General features: G+C 39.5%; 2 protein-coding genes across 2 annotated transcripts; one reads left to right on the top strand and one right to left on the bottom strand.

The window, feature by feature from the left end:
* The first annotated feature begins 274 nt into the window (after nt 1–274).
* Nucleotides 275–6,184, top strand: LOC108040923. Its single transcript, XM_017118610.2, has 4 exons — nt 275–1,447; nt 1,510–1,924; nt 4,573–5,672; nt 5,728–6,184. The coding sequence occupies exons 1-4, from the start codon at nt 352–354 to the stop codon at nt 6,147–6,149; spliced, it is 3,033 nt and encodes a 1,010-aa protein (XP_016974099.2). The 5' UTR covers nt 275–351; the 3' UTR covers nt 6,150–6,184.
* Nucleotides 6,185–6,961: 777 nt separating this feature from the next.
* Nucleotides 6,962–9,185, bottom strand: LOC108040926 (probable cytochrome P450 6a20). The gene is made up of 2 exons (XM_017118623.2): nt 8,093–9,185; nt 6,962–8,030 (listed from the first exon to the last, which is right to left on the bottom strand). Exons 1-2 carry the CDS (start codon nt 9,177–9,179, stop codon nt 7,606–7,608), a joined length of 1,512 nt encoding a protein of 503 aa, XP_016974112.1. The 5' UTR covers nt 9,180–9,185; the 3' UTR covers nt 6,962–7,605.
* Nucleotides 9,186–11,271: the final 2,086 nt, after the last annotated feature.

Below are 11,271 nucleotides of genomic sequence, written 5' to 3' on the forward strand. Positions count from 1 at the left end.
GTAATCGTAAGGTATAACTAGATTGTACAAACTCAATAAAAATGTTATAAATTAAAACATTTGTACATTCAAGATGTGATTAACAGGTACTTTGTGATCGAGACGCGGCGAACAACACAAGTGCAAAGTTCCTACAATCGGCAACGATAAGTGAAAAGATTACGACAACCAGCTTTATGTTTGTTGGTCACAATGACTGCATAGTTTTGCACCGGACTATTAAAAAGCGCTGACAAAGCTTTGCGAATCTCAGTTAATGGCAAATGTTGAACAAGTTAACAATCGATCGGCGCAAGTTTATACAGCTTTGGCATTCTCAATAACAGTCAGTAAACAAATATTCGGAAAGATATGGCCGTGGGAACTGTTCTACTGACGGCTCTACTGGCGATACTTGGCTATCTTCTGGCGAAATGGCGCAGCACCATGAGGTATTGGCAGGAGCTGGGAATTCCCTGTGATGAGCCTCACATGTTTATGGGAAACATGAGTGGTGTGCGAACCAAGTGGTCGTTCAACGAAATCTGGTCGAATTACTACAAAAAGTTTCGCGGAAGCGGACCCTTTGCTGGCTTCTATTGGTTCCGGCGACCAGCTGCTTTCGTCCTGGAAACATCTCTGGCCAAGCACATTCTGATCAAGGATTTCAACAAGTTCACGGACCGCGGCTTCTTTCACAACACGGAGGACGATCCATTGTCTGGCCAGTTGTTCTTACTGGATGGCCATAAATGGAAGTCCATGAGGAACAAGCTGTCGCCCACGTTCACTTCGGGAAAAATGAAGTACATGTTCCCCACTGTGCTCAAGGTGGGTCACGAGTTCACCGATGTTTTTGCCCAAGATGTGGAAAAGACTCCCATTATTGAAGTGAGGGAGCTTTTGGCCCGGTTCACCACCGATGTCATCGGCACCTGTGCCTTCGGCATCGAATGCAGCAGTCTTAAGGATCCGGAAGCGGAATTCCGAGTGATGGGACGACGGTCCGTAAACGAGCATCGGCTGAGTTCCATTGGCATCGGATTCGTCAATAGCTTCCCCAATCTGGCACGTCGCCTCCACATGAAGATGACAGTGGAGCCCGTTGAAAAGTTCTTCATGCGCATCGTCCGGGAGACAGTGGCATTCAGAGAGCAGAACAACATTCGTCGAAACGATTTCATGGATCAGTTAATCGATTTGAAAAACAAGCCACTAATGACATCTGAAACCGGGGAGAATGTCAATCTGACTATCGAGGAGATTGCGGCGCAGGCTTTCGTATTCTTTGCGGCCGGTTTTGAAACATCGTCGACCACGATGGGTTTTGCTTTGTATGAGCTGGCCCAGAATCAGGACATCCAGAGTCGAGTGCGGGAAGAGGTCCTGGAGGTTATTGAGAAGTATAACGGAGATTTTACCTATGAAAACATAAAGGAACTGGCTTACCTCAATCAAGTGATTTCTGGTAAGTATAGGAGAAATGGTGCAGTTTCCACTTTATTAACTACTTGTTCTATCGCCTCACAGAAACACTTCGCATGTACACTGTGCTTCCTATTTTAAATCGCGAATGCCTGGAGGACTTTGTGGTGCCCGAAAACCCCAAGTATGTTATAAAGAAGGGAATGCCTATCCTGATTCCAGCTGGAGCCATGCACCGGGATGAGAAACTATATCCCAATCCCAACCAATTCAACCCGGACAACTTCTCCGAAGATCGCGTCAAGGAACGCGATTCCGTGGAGTGGCTCCCATTCGGCGATGGGCCCAGAAACTGCATCGGAATGCGCTTTGGCCAAATGCAGACAAGGATTGGATTGGCTCTCCTCCTCAAGAGCTTTAAGTTCTCCATCTGCGAGCAGACAAAGATTCCCATGAAATACAACAAGGACAGTTTCCTCATTGCAAGTGAATCAGGCATTTACCTTAAGGTGGAACGAGTGTAATTATTATAAATACAAAGTTATCATATAAATGGATAGGAACATGAACTACTTTTTGAGTTTTTATTTTGTCATTTGACCACTCATGCTCAGTAGGCGAATTTAATGGTTTTATAGCTGGGTGGCACAAAAAACTGGAGCAAAAATTAATAATTGATTAAGCATCATCAAAGTTAATATTTAAATGTAATTAAACAAGAAAGGAAAGCTAACTTCGGGCGGAGCCGAAGTTGAAATACCCTTGCAGAATATTCTGCAAATTATATTCTCCAAAATTATTCATATGATGCATTTTTAATACTCATAAAAAATCCCACCTTCCTAACTTTAAAAACACCAAAGTTATTTCATTTCCGATCAATCAGTTATATGGCAGCTATAGGATATAGTCGGCCGATCCTTATGAAATTTAATATGTCGAATAAAACCCATAGAAAATCCCAACTTCCTAACTTTACAAACACCAAAGTTATGGCATTTCCGATCAATCAGTTATATGGCAGCTATAAGATATAGTCGGCCGATCCTTATGAAATTTGGTAGGTCGGATTGATTGGCCAAATATAAAACCCATAGAAAATTCCAACTTTCTAACTTTACAAACACCAAAGTTATGGCATTTCCGATCAATCAGTTATATGGCAGCTATAAGATATAGTCGGCCGATCCTTATGAAATTTGGTACGTCGGATTGATTGGCCAAATATAGAACCCACAGAAAGTCCCAACTTCCTAACTTAACAAACAGCAGAGTTATGGCATTTCCGATCAATCAGTTATATGGCAGCTATAGGATATAGTCGGCCGATCCCGGCCGTTCCGACTTATATACTGCGTGCAAAGGAAAGAAGGGTGTGTGCAAAGTTTCAACTCGATAGCTTTAAAACTGAGAGACTAGTTTGCGTAGAAACAGACAGACGGACAGACGGACAGACGGACAGACGGACATGGCTATATCAACTCAGGAGGTGATCCTGATCAAGAATATATATACTTTATAGGGTCGGAGATGTCTCCTTCACTGCGTTGCACACTTTTGACCAAAATTATAATACCCTCTGCAAGGGTATAAAAAGGATTAACTTAAATAAAATAAATATATACAATATAATTTATTTATTTATAAAATAAACACATTGATTTTTATACCCTTGCAGAGGGTATTATAATTTCAGTCAAAAGTTTGCAACGCAGTGAAGGAGACATTTGCGACCCTATAAAGTATATATATTCTTGATCAGCATCACCAGGAGAGTCGATCTAGCCATGTCCGTCTGTCCGTCTGTCCGTCCGTCTGTCCGTCCGTCTGTCCGTCTGTCCGTCTGTCCGTCCGTTTCTACGCAAACTAGTCCCTCAGTTTTAAAGCTATCTGCTTGAAACTTTCCCAAAAGTTGTCTTTCTATTGCAGGTAGTATATAAGTCGGAACGAGCCGGATCGGGCCACTATATCATATAGCTGCCATATAACTGAACGATCGGAAAAGCCATAACTTTGGTGTTTTTAAAGTTAGGAAGTTGGGATTTGCTATGGGTTTTATTTTTGGATAATCAATCCGACCTGCCAAATTTCATAAGGATCGGACGACTATATCCTATAGCCGCCATATAACTGATTGATCGGAAATGCCATAGCTTTGGTGTTTGTAAAGTTAGGAAGTTGGGATTTTCTATGGGTTTTATTTTTGGCCAATCAATCCGACCTACCAAATTTTATAAGGATCGGCCGACTATATCTTATATCTGCCATATAACTGAACGATTGGAAATGACATAACTTTGGTGTTTTTAAAGTTAGGAAGTTGGGACTTTTTATGAGTATTAAGAATGCATCATATGAATAATTTTGGAGAATATAATTTATAGAATATTCTGCAAGGGTATATCAACTTCGGCTCCGCCCGAAGTTAGCTTTCCTTTCTTGTTGATTTTGCATTCATTCACACGAGTCTGAATTTTTTCATTAATAGGTGCTAACATTTTTGAAGCCCTGTATTAAGGTCAACTTAAATTAACTAATTTTTTTAAGACCTAAGAAGAGACAACCTTCGCAGATCCTATTTTTGAAAAAAATGCCTGAAAGTAGACTATGAAACTTTAATTATTTATTTCCAAGATATCTTTTGTATTGCAAAATCTTAAAAATTATAGTTTGGATGGTGACTGATTGATTGTTTTTTAATTTTCAAGTGGATACCAACAAATGTACTTGACAAAAGATAAGAAAAAGATTAAAATAAGCGTGGGTTAGCAAAGAAAGGCTGATGCAAGAATCTAAAGATGATGAAATATGGTTTGCGATAACATCACATTTCAATAACAGTCCCGAAATGGATATTAAAAGAATATACCATTAGGTAATTGGAGATTAAATCTCCTTGGTAACTACAACTTAATATATTTCCCGAAGGTCTCCCTTCATTGCCTTACATTTGTATACAAAACAATGGGTTATCAGTTCTGAGTGGCATATAATAGAGAAGGGTTAGAGCTATCGTAGTTTGCATTCCCTTGGTCACAGTGACTTGATGTTTTACTATTTGGCTTTAAAAGCTTGCCGGCAAACTGCTTTTCTTGTCAGTTAATAAAAAGTAATCAACGGAATTGCACACAAGATCCTGCAACTGAAGAATTTAAAACAATTTCCTTAAACGATGGCTGCGGAAACATTGCTTTTAACGGCAGCGGTGATATTAGTTGGATATCTCCTCCTCTTGTTTCGACGTAAATTGCAGTACTGGCAAAATCTGGGAATCCCTTGCGAGAAGCCGCATTTCCTTATGGGAAACATTGCCGGAGTGGGCACTAAACTATCATTCAATGACATCTGGATGACCCATTACAAGAAGTTCAGAGGATCTGGACCTTTCGCGGGCTTCTATTGGTTCCAACGACCGGCTGTTTTAGTATTGGAACCTGCCCTGGCAAAGCTCATACTTATTAAGGAGTTCAACAAGTTCACAGATCGCGGGTTCTATCACAATGCAGAGGACGATCCTTTAACGGGTAACCTGTTCTTATTGGATGGCCTCAAGTGGAAATCCTTGAGAACCAAGCTCTCTCCTACATTCACATCCGGAAAAATGAAGTACATGTTTCCCACCGTGGAGAAAGTGGGCCATGAGTTCGCAGATGTATTTGACCAGATGCTGGACAAGTCGAACATTGTAGAGGTTAAGGAACTCATGGCCAGATTTACAACAGACGTTATCGGAACCTGTGCGTTTGGCATTGAGTGTAGCAGTCTTAAAGATCCCGAAGCGGAGTTCCGGGTGATGGGCCGTCGATCATTTAAAGAGGTACGACATGGACCTCTTGTCTTCATGTTTATGAATAGTTTTCCCAATCTTGCACGACGCCTGCACTTCAAAATGTCAACTGAGCCAATAGAAACGTTCTTTATGCGTATAGTGAAAGAGACCGTGGCTTTCAGGGAGCAGAATAATATCCGACGCAATGACTTTATGGATCAGTTAATCGAGTTGAAAAACAATAAGTCGCTAAAATCGGAAACAGGAGAAAGTGTCAATCTAACCATCGAGGAAGTCGCAGCTCAGGCTTTTATATTCTTTTCCGGCGGCTTTGAAACCTCATCGACTACCATGGGATTTGCTTTATACGAACTCGCCCAACATCAGGACATTCAAGACCGGGTGAGGAAAGAGTGCCAAGAGGTTATTGCCAAGTACAATGGGGAGTTATCGTACGAAGGTATGAAGGAACTAGTTTATTTAGACCAGATAATATCGGGTGAGTTAAAGAAGAGTTGTGCTTTATTCCCATAATAACCTTTGGTATTTTGCAGAAACACTTCGCCTGTACACAGTCGTTCCCGTTTTGAACCGCGAATGTCTGGAGGACTTTGTAGTGCCCTATAATCCCAAGTATGTAATAAAGAAGGGAATGCCAGTCCTGATTCCGGCCGGAGCCATGCACCGCGATGAGAAGTTATATCCCAACCCAGACACTTTTAACCCGGACAACTTCTCCGCCGATCGCGTCAAGGAGCGAGATTCCGTGGAGTGGCTCCCTTTCGGCGATGGTCCTCGAAATTGCATTGGGATGCGGTTTGGCCAAATGCAAGTCCGTATTGGATTGGCTTTGCTCATTAGCAAGTTCAAGTTCTCCGTCTGCAATAGAACTTCAATTCCTATGGTCTATGATAAACAGAGCTTTGGATTGTCTAGCGAATCTGGCATATTCTTGAAAGCTGAACGTCTAAATTAAAGTTTTCTATAAATAAATTCGCACTGATTACCACATTGACTTCTTATATGACTGAGGGTGCGTAAAAGCTTAGGGGAATTCCTACTACACATTATTCGTACTAGACATTAGATAAGAGATAAGAATACTATATGAACATTATCTTTATTAGTTTCCTGCCCTGGGGGAATACGAATACGAAACAGTAATTTAGAGCTAGAACTATGGGTACTACTAGCGGGACTTCTCTTTTAAACTACATTTTTCTTAACCTCTTTTAACATATACTCTCCGTAGTCACTTCACTCTCTGTAGTCACCTGACTCTCTGTAGTCACTTGACTCTCTGTTGTCACCTGACTCTCTTTACTGTGAAGAAGAGTAGTATAGAGAAATGCCGACTCAGCGTTACAACTCGTTTACAAACAGATTGAGAAATGCGCTCTTAACTTTTCCTTGAATTGGATGCTATCATATTATTAAACAATTCGCCTTAGTTTATTTTTATTAAAAAATGTACTTTTTTAAATATAATTGAACCTTAGAACCTAAAGCATATTTTTGGGGTTAATGGAAATCTGTACCTAGATGAGGAAATAGTATTGATAAGATCTTATAAGAAGAAAACGGTAAATAAAATTATGGTATTCCAATACATAATACAGCAATTATAGGATAAGTTATTTTCTGTACCTAGATAAAGAAATGTGTAGTTGAATTGAACTACAAATTGTTAGTACCTGGGTTCAACAGTTTTTCCCCCTTTTTATACTGTTGCTTTCTCCCTTAAAGAAGAATTATATTTAAATAATACAGAAACAAAGAGAACAGATATTCATTTTACATTTACCCAGACCTATTCAAAACTGATTGAGGTAGGTCGGTTAGTTTCTATATTTCAGTGACAATAAAAAAGGCCTTCAAATACAAATGTTCTAAGTTTGAATCGTATGAACAAATAAATCATTAACTAAAGTCTCGTTTTTTGTTTTCAGCTAACCTGTGGAATATGGAGCTCAATTTTCCTGCATTTTAGAGATATTTGAATGTGTAATTATTTTGAATAGTGTTTTCGATCATTTGGTTTTTGTGTTGTAGCTAACTTGTTGTGCAGTTTCCCACATTTGGTTCGGCACTCAATAAACGAGTTATTAATGAATCAAAATGTTATATTTATTATTCATTCTATTACTACAAGGTAACATTTGGTTTTATATATTTATTTTCGTTTGCTTTTTTTATTAAACTCAAGAAGAAGCCGCACATGGAATTTCAATATTTTAACAATGTTATGAAAAATTAGTTAATTTTGCCTTTTTCTAACTCGATCAATTCCCATGACAAAACCGAATCTGACCTTGGGCGAAAAAGTACATATAGATAGCTAATTGCATGTAATAATTAACTTTTACAACAGTATTAATCTACAAGTAGCATTAATCAAACTGCGTCGTAGCCTCTCAGTTGTTGCTTGTTTATTATTTCCCAACCCTGCTGACTTTTAAATGGATTCCGTCTTTCGAGCTCATCAGAATATTATCGGTTTTATATTCCAGAGGAACGACAGTTTTGGTGGGGTGCAACTCAAACTTGAAGTTGTGGATGAGCAGGGCCATTCCAACGAAGACCTGCATCAGTCCGAATCGAAGGCCAATACAGTTCCGGGGACCATCCCCAAAAGGCAGGAAAGTGCAGGCGGGTCGCTGTTGCACCTGATCCTCATCAAAGCGTTCGGGTATGAACTTTTCGGGTTCCGGATAGAACTCGGGATCATGGTGGATGGCCCTGGTGGGCACCAGAACTCCGGTGCCTTCTTCAATGTAATACTTAGGATTACTGTGCTCATAGCGTTGAGTTGCAATACGTATTAAATGACCAACTACCGGACGTTTCCTCATGGTCTCTGCAAAGTAAATGAATTATATTTTAGTAGATGAACGCCACGCACTTGAATGACTGACTCACCATTGATGACCTTTTCCATATATGTCATCTCCCGCATGCTGTCATAGTCAAATTTTCCATTATGTTTTTTCAGCACACTATCAATTTCATTCCTTAGCTTATCTTGTACATCTTGATTGCAAGCCAGTTCATAAAGTGCAAAACCCATGGTTGTGGAGCTCGTTTCAAAGCCAGCCAGGAAAAATATAAAGGCCTGGGCAGCTATTTCATTAAAGGTTAGACCATTTTGCTTGTCGCCATTATCGTATTTCGACTTCATTTCGATCAGCATGTCCATAAAATCGTTTCGTTTCACATTGTTCTTCACGCGATAGTTTACAGTATCCTTAATGATGTTCATGTAGAAGTCTTCCACCTTCTGGACACTCTGTTTCATGCGAAGTTTGGCCGCTAGCCTTGGTGCCCCAAACAAAAACATATCCAAAGACTTTCCATATCGTCGTTCGTTGATAGCAGCAGTTCCCATTTGGACAAACTCCGCCTTGGGGTCCGACAAACTGTGACAATCCAAGCCGAAGGCACACGTTCCGATCACATCGGCTGTGAAACGGGCCAACACATCGGTGATTTCCAGGGAGTCCTTACTTGCGGATGCCTTCTGATCGAGTACTCGAACCAGATCATCTCCCACTTCCAGGATAGTGGGAAACATGGTCTTCATCTTGCCAGAGGTAAATGTGGGGGTCAGTTTCTGGCGCAGAGTCTTCCACTTCTGACCCTCAATGTTTACCAAGTTGGCGGTCAGCGGATCATCCCGCTCGTTGTGGAATATACCACGATCGTGGAACTTGTCGAACTCGCGGATTAATACAGTCTTGGCGAAATCAATATCGGTGACAACCACCATCTTTTTGAAAAAAAAGTAAAATCCAACAAATGGTCCATCGGTCTTGTTCTTGTACTTGAAATAGGTACGCTTAAAAATATCCGATAATTGCATAGTTTTCATTAACTCGCTAGTATTGCCGTATGGAATTTTGGGGGCATCGTGGGGAATGCCGCGACGCTTCCAATAAGTAAAGTTTTGATGCACAAACCACACGGCGAGGGTGAGAACACCGATGAGCAATACGATTAGAACGGCCATTTCGGAACAACTGAATAATATGAACGGAGAACCGACGCTTTTATAGGCTATCCCTCTCCCTTTCCGTGGGCCGATAAAGAGTAACAAAGTCCGATTGGGGTCTGTATGTATGTATATCTCTTAAGTTTTCTCTTGACTCGTTTTTTTCCTTTAAATATATATTTATCTAGATAATTTTACATTGCTGTGGAAACTCCATTATTCAAAACAGTTACATATTGTCGTAATTTTTGTCAATTTTATTTAATACTGCGCATAGTTCAGAGTACAGGTTCTATTATCTTTTAAACGTTAAAAAATGTGCTTCTAAGGATGACTTACAGTTTTCGGAAAATGATTTCAGCTTAATCGCGAAAATTTCACAATTTCCATTTTTGTATGTGAAGGCTGCGTTTTATATATGTATATTAAATATTTAGATTTTTTCATATTTTAAAAATTTATTTAAATAGTTGTTAGTTATCGATGTGCTGCATTTATTGCTACGGCGTAATATGATAGCTTACTACGTTTATTACTAACGATTAACCGTTAAAAAATGTGCTTCTAAGGATGACTTACACCTTTCGAAAAATGATTTCAACTTAATCGCGAAAATTTCACAATTTCCATTTTTGTATGTGAAGGCTGCGTTTTATAAATATTAAATTTAATTTTTAATTTTTTTCACATTTTAAAAATTTATTTAAAAAGTTGTTAGTTAGAAACGTGAAGGGAAACTAACTTCGGCAAGCTTAATTTTTAAAACCATTGCAGATTTTTCAAAAACAAAAATTTTCTCCTTTTAACGAGAAAAAAACGATTTGGAAAGTTTCAATAACTTTATTTTTACCCCCAGTGTGACAGAAACAGACGGACATGGCTATATCAACTGGTCTAGTCATGGTGATGAAGAATATTTACTTTATAAGGTCGGAAAAGTTTCTTTTTATACCCTTGCAGAGGGTATTATAATTTCAGTCAAAAGTTTGCAACGCAGTGAAGGAGACATTTCCGACCCTATAAAGTATATATATTCTTGATCAGCATCACCAGGAGAGTCGATCTAGCCATGTCTGTCCGTCCGTCTGTCCGTCCGTCCGTTTCTACGCAAACTAGTCCCTCAGTTTTAAAGCTATCTTCTTGAAACTTTCCCAAAAGTTGTCTTTCTATTGCAGGTAGTATATAAGTCGGAACGAGCCGGATCGGGCCACTATATCATATAGCTGCCATACAACTGAACGATCGGAAATGCCATATCTTTGGTGTTTTTAAAGTTAGGAAGTAGGGATTTTTTTATGAGTATTAAGAATGCATCATATGAATAACCGATCCGATTTTGGAGAATATACTTTGCAGAATATTCTGCAAGGGTATATCAACTTCGGCTCCGCCCGAAGTTAGCTTTCCTTTCTTGTTATTTTATGTGTTAATAAGCAATGGGAAAATCAGAAAATAATTAAAAAGATTTTAAGTGATTGTATTGTATTGTAAATAATCTATATTTATACCCTTGCAGAGGGTATTATAATTTTGGTCAAAAGTGTGCAACGCAGTGAAGGAGACATCTCCGACCCTATAAAGTATATATATTCTTGATCAGGATCACCTCCTGAGTTGATATAGCCATGTCCGTCTGTCCGTCTGTCCGTCTGTCCGTCTGTCCGTCTGTCTGTCCGTCTGTCTGTTTCTACGCGAACTAGTCTCTCAGTTTTAAAGATATCGAATTGAAACTTTGCACACACCCTTCTTTCCTTTGCACGCAGTATATAAGTCGGAACGGCCGGGATCGGCCGACTATATCCTATAGCTGCCATATAACTGAACGATCGGAAATGCCATAACTTTGGTGTTTGTAAAGTTAGGAAGTTGGGATTTGCTATGGGTTTTGTATTTGGCTAATCAATCCGACATGCCGAATTTCATAAGGATCGGCCGACTATATCCTATAGCTTCCATATAACTGATTGATCGGAAATGCCATAACTTTGGTGTTTGTAAAGTTAGAATGTTGGGATTTTCTATGGGTTTTATATTTGGCTAATCAATCCGACATGCCGAATTTCATAAGGATCGGCCGACTATATCCTATAGCTGCCATATAACTGATTGA

Source organism: Drosophila rhopaloa, unplaced genomic scaffold (assembly GCF_018152115.1).
Source record: "Drosophila rhopaloa isolate 14029-0021.01 unplaced genomic scaffold, ASM1815211v1 contig_115, whole genome shotgun sequence".
In the NCBI taxonomy this organism is placed as follows: domain Eukaryota; kingdom Metazoa; phylum Arthropoda; class Insecta; order Diptera; family Drosophilidae; genus Drosophila; species Drosophila rhopaloa.

Excerpts from the sequence above, each read along its gene's own strand:
- LOC108040923 (XM_017118610.2), top strand. The coding sequence starts at position 352 with ATGGCCGTGGGAACTGTTCTACTGACGGCTCTACTGGCGATACTTGGC. Across the intron at positions 1,925-4,572 it reads TACCTTAAGGTGGAACGAGT|AACGATGGCTGCGGAAACAT; the intron begins GTAATTATTATA and ends ACAATTTCCTTA. Across the intron at positions 5,673-5,727 it reads TTTAGACCAGATAATATCGG|AAACACTTCGCCTGTACACA; the intron begins GTGAGTTAAAGA and ends GGTATTTTGCAG.
- LOC108040926 (XM_017118623.2), bottom strand. The coding sequence starts at position 9,179 with ATGGCCGTTCTAATCGTATTGCTCATCGGTGTTCTCACCCTCGCCGTG. Across the intron at positions 8,031-8,092 it reads TATGGAAAAGGTCATCAATG|AGACCATGAGGAAACGTCCG; the intron begins GTGAGTCAGTCA and ends TTTACTTTGCAG.